Consider the following 18,415-nt stretch of genomic DNA (forward strand, 5'->3'; position numbering starts at 1 on the left):
TACACAGACATTCCAACACCATTCCAGCAAAGCACTACAAGAGTTACCACACATTTAAAAAAAAAATACGTATCCAAGAATGTTTTTAAAGGATCTGGTTATTAAATCAATATGATCAGTGTATACCTGAGGATTAAGTAGCTGGGGATCAAAAATAATCCAGGTCTAAAAGCAAGATTTGGAAGACAAGCAGTGTTTCAAAACAGGCGAGTAGAACTTTGCTGAGCTAATAGTTCAGCTGATCAAAAGCATAGTTTTATATGTAAGATATTTGACTTAAAGAAATAGCTTAAAAGGCAAGAAATATGAGCAGACAAGTTATTTCATGTTCAGCTCAGAATTCTTAACCATGACAAGAAAGTGTTTTGGGGGTTTTTGTCTTGACAGAGTAACTAACCTTCTAAAGATAACCCAAAAATTCACTGCCCTTCTTTCTTGTGTGGTGTAGGGCAGAGTGTACAACCCTACAAGACACAGTAGGTACCTGCTGCATCCGGAGAGACTCCAGTTCTCTCTCCAGCCGGGTCCTCAGCCTGTGTTCCAGCTGCTCCCGTTTCTCACATGCTGCCTGCAGCTGAACCAAGGCCTGCTGCATCTTCTCCACCTTCTCAACATAGACCTGCTTCTTTTTGAGCTGAAACAAAGGAAGAAAATGCAGTAGAAGTCAAACAATGAGAACAAGTGACTGAACTTCTGGCTTTGCATACACTGCAGAGCACGGAAAGACCAGCTGGGAAGAACACATCCAGATGACCGGTTGGACCTGCAAGAATGGGTCTAGAGTGCCACAAAAATGAACAGAGGGCTGGAAGCCCTCTGCTGTGAGGACAGGCTGAGAGAGTTGGGGGTTTTCAGCCTGGAAAAGAGAAGACTCCAGGGAGACCCTCTGGTGGCCTTTCAGTATTGAAAGGGACTGATAAGAAAGATGAGGACACCCTTTTTACCAAGGCCTGTCGTGATAGGACAAAGGGTGATAGTTAAAACTAAAAGAGGGAGATTCAGGCTGGAGAGAAGGGAAAAAAATTTGACACTGAGGGTGGTGAGACCCTGGCCCAGGTTGCCCAGAGAGGTGGTTGATGGCCCAATCCTGGAACCATTCCAGGTCAGGTCGTTTGGGGCTCCAGCTGCAGATATCTCTGCTAACTGCAGGGGGTTGGACTAGACAATCTGTAATGGTCCCTTCCAACCCAAACCAGTCTATGATCCTACGACAGCCGTCAGCATTCCTCAGATTGCTACTCTGGACTCAACACTCAGGACATCACAGGTCTTTTTTCTTAGGTATATTTGTTCATTTTGTCCTTAGAGACCGCATAGGAAACTGAGGTAATTATCTGTTGCAGCAATGGGCTAGAAGGGGCACCTGGGTTCACAACAGAGAGTGTCTGTGTGATTTGACCCACGTTACCAAGGTAATTGTAGCAAAGACAACACTTGGAGCTGGTTTACAAGTTTGGAACACTTTTAAGTGCAAAACTGAAAACTGCTGGCAGAGTTTTTAGGAGCTTGAGCAGAATTTCAATCAAAACTTGCTGGAGCTTACTCCAGTCCTGCAACAACAAAATAATTAACAGGCCATGTCTAGCGTGTGCTTTGATCCTGTGTTCTCTCCACACTGCAGGCAGATTTATTCTAGTAGTCCAGACATTCATCTTGGTCATCTTGACCCAGTGTAACCTGAAAGGTTCTACTCCACTCCTTGCCCCTGTTCTCCTATCCTCCTCCCTTGATCATCCTGCAAACCAAGCTGCTCTCCTCATGATAAGCAATGAGACTCCCAGTAACTGTCTTAGCAAGGTTAATCCACATCCTGATACTCTGCACACCTATGGACATAATTTTCTGTTAAGGAAAAGATAATCACAAGTGGCTGGTCTTCTGCAGCAAAACTGGGGCATTGCTTTTTAAGTTATGGTTGTCATAAACCCTGAAATACAAAAACAGCAGGAAGAAGGAAACTTTTCCTAGCCAAAGTCTACAGAAGCACAATGTCAAACACAGGCTCCCTTACATGAGTTCAAAGAGCTACTCTACAGTTTCATGGAAGAAAAGTCCACTGAGGGATAATAAAGACAAAAAATGCCACTCTTGGCTCAGAAGTCCTTGGAAGTGGAAGGGATTCTCGGAAATAATTGCTGTTTGTTGACCCATTCTGACTGTGCTCCCTAGGACTCTGCCGTAAGTTTCTGTGAAGACAGGACACGAGGCTTGCTAGGCTTTGATCTGAACAACACAAGCCATTCTTATATTGCACCTTTCTTCTGAGAAGGTCTTATGTGTTTCTTCAAAATTTTCCCTTTTCATACTCCTGTTCCTTCAGGCAAACCAGAGACTGTGATGTGAATAGCAGAGAGAGCAAAAAACCCTCCAAACACTATTAATCCCAGACATAGTATCCTTCTCTTCACAAAGTCAGCAGGCATCTAATCTCACAGCATGAATGTTGCTGCCCTAGAGGATTTTCCCCAAACAAGTATTTTATAATAAAAGTTACAATAAATAGTGAGTAATCCAGCCAAAGGCTTTCCCACCCATACATGTGCAGCAGAAAGGTATTTTTATTCTTGGATTGCTCATGATTTCAAGCAGGGAGGGACAAGAACCTTTCACTACAATTTAATATTCCAGTGCTGCTCTGCAGAGAATCAATAAAAATGTTATACTTAATAAATCTTTTTATTCCAAATCATAGTGCTTAATAACACTGATTTAAGCTTTGTCAGATTCTAATAAAGCAGAGATTAATGCACTAGTTTTACACTTAGATTAATAGCAGCTCAAAGTTGTTCTGTAACTAGCCAAAAATTATAAACTCTGTGTCAGCAGAAGAACCCAGCAATGGAGAGCACTCAATATCTTGGTTTTGCATATGAGCTTACTGACATGCACAAGAGTAGGAGCAACCTAATAAATTCACCAGCAGCAGTGTATTATGCATGGTGCTGAATAATAACCCCTTTAAAAAAAAAAAAATTCTCCTCCCTTAGTCTGCTGCACAAAAAACAGGAAGGAAGGAAGGATGGACATTTGATCTCTTATTATCTACCACAAAGCATTTGAATTTCGGAGAAGGTTTTTAAACATGCAGGTAAAATTCTCCTCGCAGAAGGCATCACTGACAACATTTTACTAGTTTCATAATTAATAAACCTGAGTATGCCTGTGTGTGAATTAACATTTTGGCCTGTGCTCAAAGAATACCAAGAGCCCAGCCAAAAAAAGAATGAGAACACAAAAATTCCACTGAAATATTCACTTTGAAAATGCTTCCATCAGCCGAACCTGCAGGTGAAATGTCGCAACACAAGCTGTTGCCCAACGTAGCGGCGCTGCCTGCACATGCCTAACCCATGCATCAGACCTAAAGTACAGGCATGGCTTGTTCCATGGCTTTTCATAAGGACAAGGTGGATTTTTCATAGCCCCTTCACAAAATAAACTTCAACTTCCAGCATCAGGAAGAGTTAGGAATGTTAGAAATCCCCAAATCATATCCATTTTTTTGGGACACATGTTCAGTGATCTTTAAAGGCATGTCTGCGCTCCAGATCGCTCAGCTTTCCTCATGTGCCTTTTGACATAACTGCCCTTCCTAGATCAGATTATTTCATTTCATGTACTCGTTGCACACCACATATTCTAGCAGTGTGGTTCATTTCCAGCTCTGCCATCTACTACTTTAAGTACTTCTGAGGAACAATTTACCTGTATGTGAACCAGGATTCTCCAGAAGTGCTACCAGTGAAATTTTCATCTGTCCTCTCAATGTAATCAAGGATCAGGGAATAATTCTTTCAAGCACAGAGGGATTTCATTACCATACATTGAGAGCATGATCATGTCTTCCTACGACAGGAATTGGATACAGTTTTCTGAGCATTGCCAGGATGCTGCAGACATAAGTGAGATGGGAGAAGTTAAAAAAGGCAGTATGCTGAGGCTTGTTCCTGGTCATTTGCCATAGATTCCCCACCCTCTCTCTTCCAGCAACGAACCAAAACTCAGTGCCAAGGGCCACAGCAACACCTACCATGGGGGAGATGGCATCAAAGGACTCTGGAATTTTCTGCTCTGCAAGAGGCCTTGCAGTGAACACGTGCTCTAGACAAGAGTTCATTCCTGAAGCTTTACGAGGATGCAGTCACACCCTTTGGTATAGAATTTTAAATCCATTTGACAGGATAGTAATTTTCCTTTTGATGGTGCTGCATTTGACTAAGAAGCAAGCTCATGCACATGTAATGTATTCTAACTGTTTTGCCTTGAAGGGTGTGCTCTGAAAATGCAAAGCATTTTACTCACAATAATGTCTTTATTACAACACCTCTTTAAGATGGTAAGATCTCAAATAACTTCAGCACATGTCTGGAAAGCACAGCAGAGAACTTCAGCATGACTGTATCCCTTCCTAGCATTCCTACAGCACATGGCACAACTTTGTGTGCATATCTTCTCCAGGTCAGTCCCTGAATGCTTTGGAAAATGCCCCAACCAATAAGCAGAGGTCAGGCCACAACTCTTATCAAGAAGATTTTCTCATTAAACCACTGTAAACAAGAGCAGCCACTCTCCAGTTCAAACTCACTACAATGTTTACACAAATTCTGTATCACAACCGAGGACAAGAAATTACAGCAGGCAAAGACTGGGTTGGGACTGCAGAAATCCAGTACAGAATAATGTGAATTGACGGAGAGAATACTCCTGAAACATTCCTTGGCTTCCTGATCAAGGACTTCTTTCTTCATTTTATTTCCTCCATCCCTTGTCAAGATTACTTCCTGCATTTGAGCACCAGCTGGGAGAAGCAGAATACACTTGGGATTCAGAGGCTCCATTGCTCACAAGAGTCTGGCTTACCTGGAGAACAATCTGTTTCCAAGTTAGGTAGAAAGATTCACTGCCTGAATATGTCTACACACCAATATCCCTGAACTGCACGTCTTCCAGCAATGGAAAATGAATCAACCACTCTAAATAAATTCACTGAACCCAGAAAACTGAAACTGGGCCTTCTGAATCACAGGACAAAAGATTTCCCAAGACAACATAACACCCGGCAGCAGGCTTCCCTGATACAGAGACCATTTGCATGGTCTGAACATAATGGCCGAGGAGAAAACCTTCCTTCAGAAATAGGGACATTTGCTTATTACTACAATTGCCCATCAGAAAAGGGCCTAACATGCCAAAATCAAACAAACTCTGTTCTTGCATTTGCTTTAGGCTTTAACAAACCACTTAATCTCTTCCAGAGATCCTGGGCCCTTGGCAAAAGTAAGGCTCTGAAGAGGGTAGGAGATTTCACGCACACAACACAGGGAGCAGGGGTATACAGGAATGAGGAATTTTCACTGTCAAATCACAAGAAGCAAGCGAGATGGAGGCTGTAACATTCTCTGGACTGCAGCTGCCTCTGCAGGACAAATGGACTCTGGGACATTGCAGGTGAGGGGGAAGGAAGGATCTTCTTTTTCAAAGAGATCCATTGCTTCCAGATGCATTACTCAGCAAAGAGTTTTTCTAGGGAAGGAAGCTTCCTGCCCGGCTAGCAGTGATTCAGAAACTCTCACAGGCATTTTGACAAACCCAGCCATTATCCTCTTCGTCTTGGACAGCTCCCATTTCAGCAAATTGGTAACACTCGGCAGCATCTGCTCATCTCCCACCCACTACTTCTGATGTCTTTAAAGTCCTTTGTTTAACACATTCAGGGTGTTTTCATTACATTCTGGGTTTATCCTAAAGCTGAATCCGTTCAGATGCAGCTGAAAATGTGTTTCCCCACAAGAATGTGCCTGCTATGGCAGAAATGCAGTTAAAAAAACAAAAATGAAGAGACAGCAAGCACATTTAAACCACCTCTCCCTTATGCAGTTGGAATATATTCCTCTAGGATGCCTTTGAACCCTCAGTTTGTTTGAATTCAGGCCCAGTAAGGCACCACAGGCCTCAGCAAGAACTCATGCTGAAGCAATTTGGTAACACTACCCTTTTGCTAGGGAATTGCATTTGTGGCAGGGGAATGCCATAATGTCTTCTCTCTGTTGGTGTTAAAGTAAGCTTTAACTCTCAAAGCCATCTCCAGAAAATGACCGAGAGGCAGAATATGAGAAATAGTGACAGGGCAATAAAAAGCTAGCCCTGTGTTACGAGAGCACAGGTCATTAGAGACTTGCACACGCATCAGCTACAGGGAAGAAAGGGAGTTTTCTCTCTCCACCTTACCCATCCACAAATGATAAGCCATTCAAAAACTGCCCTCTTTAAAAGCAGCTTTGGCCTGAAAGGAATAGTTATGTGGCTCTAAGAGTTTAAGCATTTAAGTGAGATAAAGCTGTGGAGGCTCAGATTATCTTTTTATAGACACAGAGAAGTGACTGGGAAAAAAACAGACAAGCCTTCAAACATGCAAACTCTCCTTTGGGTCTCTTCCCTACAAGCTAGAGCTCTGCTCTGAAAGTATCTCTGACAATAGATGTCACTTGGAAATGAATATTTCTACATTTCCCCAGAGACAGAACATTCTGTGTTATCAGAGCTAGTGTGCTATTTCTCTCCACAATAGCTGAGTGGGAAATGAATATAACAACTTAGCTCTGATAGCTGGTTTATGCTGAATTCTGATGGCTGAAACATCTCACAGCTTCCACATACAAGTCACTTGCAGAAAGGTATTTAATTCAAACTTCTTCCTCCCCAATTTGCACCCATTAGAGGTGATGTCTAGCTGCTCTTTCCACTGCAAGGTGTGTGCAGGAACATGGCAAGGAGTAGCTATTTATAACTTCTCAGTGGTAGGCACTATTTTTCAAAGCTGTCTCCTTGAGGCACTCATTAAAACAGTGGCTTGTAAAGCGGTGGAGTGAAGGAATGAGTTACACTGCTACGAAAGAAACCACAGTCTTTTTTAAGTTAAACTGTGGTCTTCCACAGCATGAATTACCAGGATAAGTAGAAATGACCAAGTTCAATAAAAGTTCTGGAAATTCCTTTTTTTTAATATAAAATCTAAAAACAGTAGCAATTGTACCCTCTACATTCAACAGCTGTGGTTAGATAAAGTATTTGGCATCAAACTCTCTCCTGCAATATTACAAGCCTGGTGAGGACTCAGAGTAAGGCAGTGTTTACCCAGTCCTGGGCTGGGCAGGATGGTCCTTTGTGTAAACTCAGCAGTTCTGCCCTTGACCCACAGCAAAGCAAAGTTCAACCATATGCTCTCTTTGCTGAAGGCCCTCAAGGTGGATGCTAGCAGATGTTGGGTAAATCATGGTAATGTGACTATTTTCAAAGCTCACACATACAGGCCATCTGTGACCATCTACCACCTGTAAACCTGCTGCATGCTGCAGTCATTCAAATGTTCACATCAAAAGCTTGATATAGGTTAGACATCAGGAAGAAATTCTTCCCTGCAATGGTGGTGAGGCACTGGAACAGGTTGCCCAGAGAAGTTGTGGAGGCTCCAAGCCTGGTAGTGTTCCAAGACAGGTTGGATGGGGCCTTGAGTAACCTGATCTAGTGGGAGGTGTCCCTGCCTATGGCAGAAGGGTTGGAATTAGATGATCTTTAAGGTCTCTTCCAATCCAGACCATGATATATGTTTTGAAACCAACAAGAATTTTACCTCAAATATATTCACCTCAAGTTCATTGCTTGTAATGATTTGAAGTTTTGATGTAAAAAAAACCAAAAAACCCAAAGCAGACTAATAGTTCACTAGAAAAACTTTTAATAAGCTGCTGACTTACGCATAAGTGCAGAACACCTCCCAAAGAGAAGAATTAAAATGAGAAGTGCAAATAGGGGTCAATTACTGGATATCTTTATACAGAGAAGTAGTAAAGTTTAAATATTACATATAAAACTTACTTAGCAAGCCTGTTCATAGACATATTTAAGCTTGTTTTAAATATTTGTGATCACTCACCCATTTTAGCACTTGGCAGAAACAAACTCCACACTGTTGAAAACTTTAATGGCAGCTTGTTCTAAATTTCAAGTCGCCTCACCCCTGCTAACAGACCAGGGAACGTCTACTGCTTCCAAATGCTTCACACTATACTTCACTATCTCCAAGATCATTTCCTTTCTCCATCGCATTTAGCATCTCTTTCTCACTCCCCTCCATCTTACTTGGGTGCTAAAATCCAGTATATATAAAAGCTCCTAAATCTCTATAGGAGTAGACAAGTATCAACATTTTACAGATGGGTGGTATTGTCCAAACAGGCAATTCAGGCAAAGGATTTTAAAAGGAATCTGGCAGTTCTAATTCCAATGCAACATTGAAATTCAGTTACAGTGATGTATGGCTTATGGCTCTCATTCAAATGGCAATACCCTTTTTATGAAGACTCTGGTGCATATAAGGCAAGGCAACTCTGATTAGTAGGAAGTCAAAACAGAAGGGGGAAAAAATAAAGCTGAAAACCTTACATTACAGGATGCAACAACTGAAATAAGCACACCCCCCTCAGGCCCTGCGCCAGACTGGCTGCCAAACCTTAGCCTAAGAAACTCCACCCTCTTCGGCAGTCTGGAAACTCCTGACATTTACAGGGACTAGTAACTCAGATTAAGCAGGAATTAAAGAAATACTTGACAAATTATCCATGTATCTTGGTCACTGGAAGTCACTAACTTAAGCTGACATTTACAGGCCCTTCTGAATGGTGCCCTGAGCGATGAACAGTTTGCTTGCCTGTCTTCTGTAAAGTCACCAAACAGCTTGGAGTTTTGAGAAGTTCCTACAATTTAATACTAAGGAGGCAACAAAGGCTTTATAATCCTAAGTATTTCATTAAAAAGCCATTTAGGAAACCTGCAAAAGTGATTCTTTACCGCTTCTGCTTCCCCTTACTCCCCCCCCTCACCTCTAGGAAAAAGCACAGTTAATTCCTGCTGCCTCACTGAGACGCTTCCATATTTATCTACAACAGGAAGGGTGGCACTTCCTGCACACCCGGGGATTCGAGCAAAGGTTGGATGCTAATGACCACAAGCCCTCATGCAGGGCACTTTACTCCAGATCAGCAGATCTGTGGGTTTTAAGCTATCATGCAATGTAGCCCAGAGTTACTTACTTATTTTACTATTCCACCTAGGCAGAAATACTCTGCAACAGCACTGAACCCAATTCTTCTACTGAAACAAGAGAGGTCTTTTGAAAAGAAAACACATAATAATTATTACCCCTAAAGGCTTCAGCTTCACTGTGAGGGACCAATACTGGTTCCTTCACAGAGGCTGAGCCTAGACAAGTGCTGTGTGTGCTGGTCTGGATGATTACAGCACCTCTACACAGGTTGGCTCCAAGTATGTGAAGAGGTCCTGGGAAGCCCCAAGGATGTCCTGTGTACTTAAAGTTAGTTACACAGCAGATTTTAGCGTAAGGTGCTGAAAATTGAATGAAAGCCAGAGCTCCAATACACCGCAGGATCAAATGACAGAAGACTTTTAGAGCCAAAGAGAATCATGTCACATTTAAATTACCCTATAACCTAATGCTCCCTGTCCCCCTGAGCAACAAAGGTGCAAGTCAGCCCTGCCAGGAGATGCTGCAATTAGTGAAATCAACTGACTTGTCAACTGTGTGCAAGGCTGAGTGTGGCCAGAGAGGTTTAAGCATTTATCTGACTCTGGTCTTCTTTTTTTAGTTCTGTAATTTGCATTGCACAGAACCTGGTTTGCCCAGTGATGGACCACAGCCTGGTGATGCTAAGGGCTGTACAAATGAAAGCTCACTGCCCTGAAAGCTCACAGCCTGCGTCTGGGGCTGGAGGCAACAGGTGGAAACATGCATGTAGAATAGGCCAAGCCAAGCAGTCTGGGTTAGTGTGAACAGCAGTAGGCTCTGCTCCTAGCCCCTGCCAACTATGTTGTGAGCATCACACCAAGGAATGCTTCAAAGCTGCCTTGACAGTGTCTGCAGTGAAGGTGAGGACAGTGTGAGAGAAAGCAGAGAAGTGCTTGTTTGGGGTGGGGAGGAAGGAGTGGTTGGAAATTGAGAAGGACAAAGATATCCTCTCAGCAGCAAGGGGAGAAGGGAAACAGAGTTGGGTAAACCACGGGCTCAATGACCTTAAAAGTCTTTTCCAAACTAAACTATTCTAAGATTAGTATGGAAGAGCAACTGTCTGAATTTGATGTGGTTGAGAAAGGAGAGTGAAGTGGAGCACTGGTGAAAAAGGCTAATAAGGTGTGATGGCAGGTAACTCTTCAAAGATATCCTGAAAGAGCTGAGCAGGTTAAAAGAAGGGTTCTGCAAGGGGCAAAAATTAAGGACAACGGAGAAAGAAACACAGGAAGGTTCAGGGGAAGGACTACTGAGGTAATTACAGATCTTAGCAAAGAGCAGGCTAGAATTAATGAGGCAGCTACATTGGTACCTGGAAAAAGAGGAAGGCAAGCAAGACAAGAGAAGGATGTTCAATTTGTATTTGGTCACTTCTGTCTTGGCACAGTGGGATTCTAAATGGAGAAGAGAAGCAGAAGTAGGCAAGGGGAGGGCTTGAGGAATGTCTCTGAAGACAGCAAGATGCAGGCGGATATGGGCACAGCGCTCAACTGCAGGTGATGGTGAGTGCTGGCAGGCAGGAAGAATGCAGAATTGAAGGAGAGAACAAATCTGCAGTGGAGGAAGTGTGCTTGGTCATGAGACTTCCTCCAGAGACTCTCCATGGAGGAAGAGTAGGAGTAAAGGAAGCAGAGGCTGGGAGTGGGAAATGGAGCTTTTGAGAGGAAAGGAGTAGGCGGGAGGAAAGAGGACAGGCACTGTGACACAGAATGGCAGCGAGGTGAGAGCCATGTGTGAGTGGCAGGGACAAGACTACAAAAGAAACTGCTGTGAACACTGCCCAGCTAAGCAGCTCAAATGTATTACCCTCTCCTGTGAGGAAAGGGAGAGAAAACAACCAAGGTCATGCCCAGTTTATTATAAATACTGGGCACACATGGTGATCTGCACCATGCAGCGTGATAACCTGTTGTAAGCAGAACACCTGGCAAGGGGATAAGCTGCATTCATTTGATATTAGTTAAAAGTCAATCCAGATCTGAACTACTGCCAAGTTCAGGAGGTTGCCAGGGCTGGGAGTTCAGTTCCAGCCCACTTTTATCAGTGGAAACAAAAAGAAAATGAAACATGGCTGCTTAGACGAAAGCACTTCCAAGGAAATACAGATTTGTGGCTTATCTGTGCACAGTTCAGTGGTTTAGCAAACCAACACAAAGCTAAGCTGATAGAAACAGCTTTGAAGCCAGCAGATTACCTTACAATATGCACAACACAAGCTCATTCTCACAGCCACTTTTACTGGAATCCAAAATACCCTAATTTCTCACTCCCAGCATCCTTACCTCCTCCTCCAGTTTCACCACCTTGGCCTGAGCGTTGTTCAAGGCCTGGTCTCGGATCTCGATGTGTCTCCGTTGGTCCTCGTTGGTGGAGCGTGCAGCAGCCAGTTCTATTTCCAGTTTCTCTTTCTCCCGCTGTGTTTCTTTGTCTGTCAAAACAAGTGAGACTCATCAATGGCCAGTACTCGTCTCTACTCCAGCTTTCAGGAGTCTTTCACTGCAGAGGTGAAGGAAAGATTGTACTGGAGCTTCTCACGAAAGAGAATGTAAATCTAGTGCTAAGGGGAAAAATAAGTATATGGCTTTCAAGGAAGAGGACTTGTAACCCTGAAAAACAAGCATGGCACCTCCAACTAACAATGTGCCACAGCACTAGTGAGAAGGAATAGAAGGTGCATCACTCACACAGTTAGGTAATTTGCTCTGATTATGCAGATAGGTAGTGAAACCTGGCACTTCTTTACCTCTGAGCTTCCAGCAGCGGAAAACAAACTGGGTAATTTAAATATCCTGGGCCGGGGAGAGGAGATAGCAGACTTCTGTGCCTGAAAAACTTGTGCTCCTTTTTTTCCCACTGAACCAAGAAACAAGAAGGCTGTTCTGCCTGGGGCAGCTGTCCTCGTTCTCAAAGTAACACCCAGTTGTCCCACTTTACTGGCAGTACCTTCAGAGGAGTCAGAAAATAAGTGAGCAATGAAAACTCCTCAGTCTTTTTCTACTGCCCTTAAAACTGACTCCCTCAGCCAGAATTGAGGCACATACATCTGTCACTGCTCAAAGCAGTCCTACAGCTCAAGAAAGCCTTTTGCCCACCACTGTCAGTTCATATCTCATGCTTTAAAGTCACCCCAAAGACAGCAACCAGTCCTTTCCTGCTGCTCTCCAGAAAGAGTTGAGGCTAGTGGGAGCAGCTATGTTTGAGGAACAGGGCAACTGCCTTCATGGAAAAACATAAATAGGATAAAGTAACTGGGGACTGGAGACTATCACACAGGGGTGTAAAGCAAAGCCACAACACAGAGCTGACGTCCTCCATGTATGCTGTCATTCCCAGCTCAAGCCAACCAGCTACAATGATAACATTAACACACTTACTGGGTACAAAACCACAGAATACTCCCTGCAGTGATCTACACCCAGCGCTGATGACACCAGAGAAACTGCATTCCAGAAAGCAATATCCCACGACAAAGGAATGAGGACAAGGAGTGGAAGGCTTGAAAAACAGGAACTAGATCCTGGGTGTTAGGACAGACTGCATATGAAGCACACAGGCCCATTTGTGCAAGCATGTGCATAACTATATTTACAGGGCCACAATTATTCCCTTTCTTCTGCCAGCAGAGAGCCAGAAGCAAAGCTTTAGCAACAGAGTAGCTAAAGATTCCCTCTGCTAGGGAATCAACGCAGCCCACACACAGGTTGCAAAACAAACCTGTCCACCAACAGAACTCTGCAGAGCAAACTGGCTGCAGCTCAGAGCTAGCCTGTGACATAAGACAAGCACAAAAACTAATGTCACCTTCTGCCTATTCTTCCCCATCTCTCCCATCCCAGTATTTCTCCTCCACCCAAGAAATGAGCTGCTGAAAGTGCCAACACACTAAAATATATTACAGAAAATGGGCAGAGATGAGATGGGGTGGCATTATGCCAGCAGGTATCAGTCACTGCTGGCAGTCTATTTTCTTAATCTCTACATGCCAATAGCAAGGCTTTTGGGGGTTTGTCCCAGATTTTCCCCACAGGAGTACTGCTTCACTTGACAAGTGCCTCCAGCACCCCTAGAAATGCTGGGGCTGATGACATGTAGCACTATGGTTTCCACATCCATCCAAAAGGAGAAACTGAATGTGAGGCTTCATAGCTTTGACCTCCACACCTATGAACCTCAAAGTCCATCCAGTCTGGATGTGAGACTAAACTCACAGACTTTGCACTACCACAGGGAGTTTTGAATTCACATTCTGTCAGCCATCTGCTTACAATGTAAGCCACAAGGAATATGCTAAAGACAACAAAAGAGAGACAGCAGCACTTGTCAGAGTAGAAGCAGTGTGTGTTACACCACTGAAAATCCCTATTTTGCAATTTTATTCATTATCTTTTTATATCTGTACACTATGAGATGAGAGAAAAGCTGGCTTTTAGTTTGCCTTGGAATAAATCCACTGTTGTGGACAGAAGTAATGACCCTTACCCAGCTCAGCACACTGCAGGCTGTGTTCATTCCCTTTATTTCTGTTGAACTAGATAGGGTAGTGGCAAATTAAAGAGGAAAGAGATAGAAGACCTACCAACTTCCAGTCCTACTGGCCTTAACTCATTCTAGGACTGTTGTCAGTCTGGACAGGTTTAAGTCCAAAGCTATCAGGGGACAAAACAGGTGGACAAAATACCCTGCAGGTTATGGGTTAAATACACAGTTTAACTGCAAACTCCACTGGCTCCAAAATTTCTAACAGACGCCATCAGAAGGACACTACACTCTTCAATCCCTCCTCCTTTCCACAGGCACTTTTGGACTGTCACTGCCCTGACTTCTGTCCCAGCAGAAACCTGACAAGACTGAACTATGGTAACCTGCTGCAGTGTTATCCTTCCCAGGATGACTGGAGCGTTTCTACTGACCCATGATGACTACGTAACTCACTCTGTGCGAAGAGCTGAGAGATGGTTTTGCGATTGTCTTCAGAGCCTTCAAATTCCTTCTCAGCAAGCTGCTTGTTGGCTGTCTCCATACGTTCTGTAACATATTTCAGCAAAAGGAACTTTAATAATAATTACGAACTTCCAAGCATTAAGTGACATCTGCTCAAGACATTTCTAATGCAAGCAAGGGGAATGGATCTCCTAATTCTACACAGCAGAAAGTAAAATGCCTCTCAGAAGCTGGCACGCACTTTTGAAATGCTTCTAGTTATGTCCTTGAGAAAATATTCTCCATGTGACAAAACAGGTTAAATAGAGTTCCAAAGAAATGACTTTAAACCATTCTAACACATAAGAAGTTTATTTTTTTCCATTCTTATAAATCCTAAGATGCCTTATTTTTACCATCCAGCTAAATTTCACCAAGCAATTAAAAAGATCCCCTTATAATTCTCAACTAAATCTTAATAGTGAAAAGATTAAATCACTGTTGTCTGATCACCTGACTTTAGGGAGAAGTGTAAAACCCTGAAGTACAGCTTAACAGTTCTGCTGCTGCATCTATTAGGAACTTACATGTCTATGAAAATAAGAATGAAATGTTTATGCTGTGCTTTATTATGAGTAACATTTAATGTAGGCCTTTGTGTACTGTCGTCCTCAACAACGCTGGGCAACATATAGCCTTCCTTCTTGGAGGCAAAACAATTCTGGGAGCACAGCCTTGGTAATGACATGGGGCAGTGAGAGCAGATGACACAGAAGCATAGAACTGCTGAATCCTTGTGGTTGGAAAAGACCTTTAAGACCATTGAGCCTGACCATTATCTAACTCTACCAAGTCTGGTGCTAAACCATGTCCCTCAGGACATCACATCTCTGCACACCTCCAGGCATGGGGATTCAGCCACCTCCATGGGGAGTCTGTTGCAGTGTTTGAGAACCCTTTTAGTGAAGAAGTTTCTTCTAAAATCCAACCCAAACCTACCCTGGCACAAGTTGAGGTTATTTCCTCTCATCCTACTACTTGTTACTACATAGAAAAGACTGATCCATACCTGGCTCCAACCTCCTTTCAAGGAGGCATAGAGACCCAGGTGGTCTCCCCCTCAGCATCCTTTCCTCCAGGCTGAACAGGCCCAGTTCCCTGAGCCACTCCTGTCCATGCAGGACAGTCAGAAGTCTTTCATTAAAAAAATTAAGTTTACAGTTTAAAAGATTGATTGTGCACCTTTAAACATCTCCAATTGCAGATGTTTTTTGCCTCTCAAACTAATGCATAAACTTTTACCTCTGTTAAGGTCAAATACCATTCAACATCACTCTTCACTGCCAGCCATCACATTGCCTCAGCCTCTTAGCAAGAGCCAGACACTAATAACATCTCACTCTGGAAAAGGAAGGGAGATCCAAAAAACCAGATGCCTAAACTGATAAGGACTGACAAGACCTTCAGGAAGAACAGACATTCTGCAGTTTGTGTGTCAGTGCAAAAGGGTCACTGGACAGGAAATGAAGTGAACGTGCCCGGTGTGGGATTAGGCAGTCAGCAAAAAAGTCTTTCCATTTGTATAAACTCAACAAATTGTACAAATTGTCTCTGGGATATAAGACAAGGGAGAATTCCAGACTTGCATCTGGTTTATGGTATTTGGCTTGTCAGATGTTTCTTCTCAATGAGAAACAGGCTGGAAATGTGAGACAACAGCACTCTCCTAAACCTGTCTTTTCCATACTGCTAGCAAGAGCTTAAAATCTGAGACTACTGAATACACCAGAGTATCCTGTCATCTTCTGCTCATGTCAGCTGGCACAGTGAATTCTGCAGCAAAACACTGACCTGCCAAGAACATACAACAATTTAAAATAAAAATTTTTTAAAAAATAATCACTAAAATAAGGAAATTTTACTTCATTCACCTCGTAGATCCCTGTTGAAATCATGAAGCCTACGAATTTCTCCTTCCAGCTTGTTTCTCATGGCCTTTTCCAGGGCATCCCGCTTAGAGGATGATTTCTCCAGGTTTTTGTATGCCTCTGAAACTTGCTGAATTTCTGTTTCCAGCTGCAGTGGAAGTGAAAACAAACACTATTTTATCACTAATAATTCTTTTCATTCTGTTTCAGAAGGGAGATTGCTTTCTTCCAAGTTTTCTTTATTGAAAGAAACCTACACCTATAGCAAAGTGAAAACAACCATCTCAGGTTTGTGATGGATTCTTCTGTATAAAGAATACTAATGGCTGAAGCACAGAGCCAGGCTCTCTTTCCAGGTTCTAACAGTTCCTCATATATGAAAAAAAATTAAAAAGTGCAAATGTAGTCTGTTTTTTTCTAAGACTAGGGCAGTTTGGCCACTACTGGTTGTTTGGGGAGGGGAAAAATGTAAATAGCTAATGTGATATCAAGTTGATTAAGTAAAATAAAACAGAAAGGCAGTTAGAAAAAATGCTAGTGGCGCATGCTGTCTTACTGATGAGCTTGCAGATCTGTAATTGTTGTGGCCCCAAATTCACAACAAAACCTCCTGACATTCTGTGTTTACACTTCTACAACTTAGAAGTTGTGCTTTTTCAAGTTCCATTTACTAAATGGAAAGAAGGAACATTTGCAGCAATGTATGTTAAATCCTTCCTTTAGCCTTCAGTGTAAAGATTCTCTGGCCACCCAGAGGACAAGTTCACTTGTAGCCCTCCACACGAGTCATGAAGTATGGATTCACAGAACAGCATTGTCTATAGTGAAAGATCAACAGGAGGGTGGAGGGAAGTACATTTTTATCCTTCTTTCATTCTCAGGAAGCTGTCAAACATTTCTTTAAAGCATTTCCTGGCCAGGAATCTTAAAAACAAAACAAAACCCCACAAAGCTAACATATGTCCCTGGAAAGAAGTAACACAGGGAATGATGAGTGTGGAGAGCCACACTGGTCACCTGGACTCACAAAAGCATTTTAAGCAGCCACACATTTTTAAGGCCCTGAAGACTGCCCAGTACAAAATGCACAGCAAGGCCCACAAAGTCCTAAATTGCAAGTAGCAATTCACAGCTGCAAGGCAACAGCAAAGCTGACCTGCTGCACAGCTTTAAACCCCTGGTCAGCAAGATGTTACTCCTATGAGGCTGGAGTGCAAATACCTCTACACATGCATCCTAATGATGGGTCTTAACAGAATACTTTCGGTTTAATATGTTTTAACATCACTTACTCTACTTATTTCAAAGCCAAAGGTGGCAAATAGCTTGGTTCAAAACAAGCTATGAAGTTTTCATGGAGCCTATGTGGTATTGAGAGTAACAAAAGTGTGTCAGTCCTATGGCCCAAACATCTGATGTAGCCATAACAGCCATACTTGCCCTGCACACTTTTCTGCCAGCCAGTTCGCTAACGATGTCCCCTGTTGCCTCCTTCAGTGACTATGATCTTGTGTCATTCCAAATAGACCCTTCCTGCAAATCTATAAAGCTTTTTAAACTGATGGGAAAACTAAACCAGCTGCTATCCTGGACTTAAGAACACTAGCTTTAATTTAACCAAGCAAGCCAAGAAGTTAGCCTCTTCTAGACAGCTGACGAGGATGCTCTTTTGAGCACAGTCAATAAGCTGTTAGAATAAAACTGAAGGCTTTGATTCTGTCTTCTGACAAAGTCAAGTTGCTGCCCAGAGGGACAGGCTACAGACTAAACAATCTGCATATAAAAGACTCTGAAGTAGATGATCAGTCCCTTAGGCAAGGAATTTAACAGTTGCAGATTGGATGATTCAATTATGGACAATACTAAGACACAGGAGAGTGCCTGACATCCAACCCCACCCACCTTCTGCAGCCGGGCCACTTTCTCATAGCAACCATCCAGTTCCTGCCGTAGAGACCGATTCTCTTCTGACAGGATTTCCACCATCTGCTGGGCTCTGGAAACTATGGCAAAAGGATCTACTGGCATCTGCTGATACGGAGAAGGTATCTGCTGAGCCCGGGACATTACTGAATACGAATCGCCTTGCTGCTGCTGTGGGCCTAGGAAGGGCTGGCATAGTCGGTACAAATCTCCCTGATGGACTTGGTTGGACAAGAATGGCTGCTGGGTCCGTGGCAGAAGGCCAGGGTCTCCCTGGCTTGGAGTCAGAGGTTGCTGGTGCTGGGAAGGGGACAGCCTGGATGGTGGTGGAGACTGAAGCAAAGTCAAAGATCCCAGGGATGTCAAGGAAGAAGTTGGGCTGTGGTGGTGAGGTGGTCTTTGTTGTAACTGCAGCTGCACATCTGGGTTCTGCCTGGAAAACAGAGTGCAGAAGCTTCAAAGTCATGCAGCAGACAGTGCACAAATCAAGTTACAAGGCATAAGATGACCTGTGTAGCTCCTGTGCACACATCTTTCCACACAAAAGACTCATATATGAAGT

General features: G+C 43.2%; 1 protein-coding gene across 5 annotated transcripts in view; it reads right to left on the bottom strand.

The window, feature by feature from the left end:
* AMOT (angiomotin) overlaps window positions 1-18,415 on the bottom strand; it is a 67,571-nt gene that overhangs the window by 10,609 nt on the left and 38,547 nt on the right. For all 5 annotated transcript variants that reach the window (XM_054169399.1, XM_054169401.1, XM_054169400.1 and 2 more), the window contains exons 4-8: window positions 17,833-18,286; window positions 15,934-16,078; window positions 14,015-14,107; window positions 11,365-11,510; window positions 485-634 (exon numbers count right to left, since the gene is read on the bottom strand). In XM_054169399.1, coding sequence (XP_054025374.1) covers window positions 485-634; window positions 11,365-11,510; window positions 14,015-14,107; window positions 15,934-16,078; window positions 17,833-18,286 — 988 coding nt within the window. The remainder of the gene's footprint in view (window positions 1-484; window positions 635-11,364; window positions 11,511-14,014; window positions 14,108-15,933; window positions 16,079-17,832; window positions 18,287-18,415) is intronic.

Source organism: Dryobates pubescens, chromosome 18 (genome assembly GCF_014839835.1).
Source record: "Dryobates pubescens isolate bDryPub1 chromosome 18, bDryPub1.pri, whole genome shotgun sequence".
NCBI lineage: Eukaryota > Metazoa > Chordata > Aves > Piciformes > Picidae > Dryobates > Dryobates pubescens.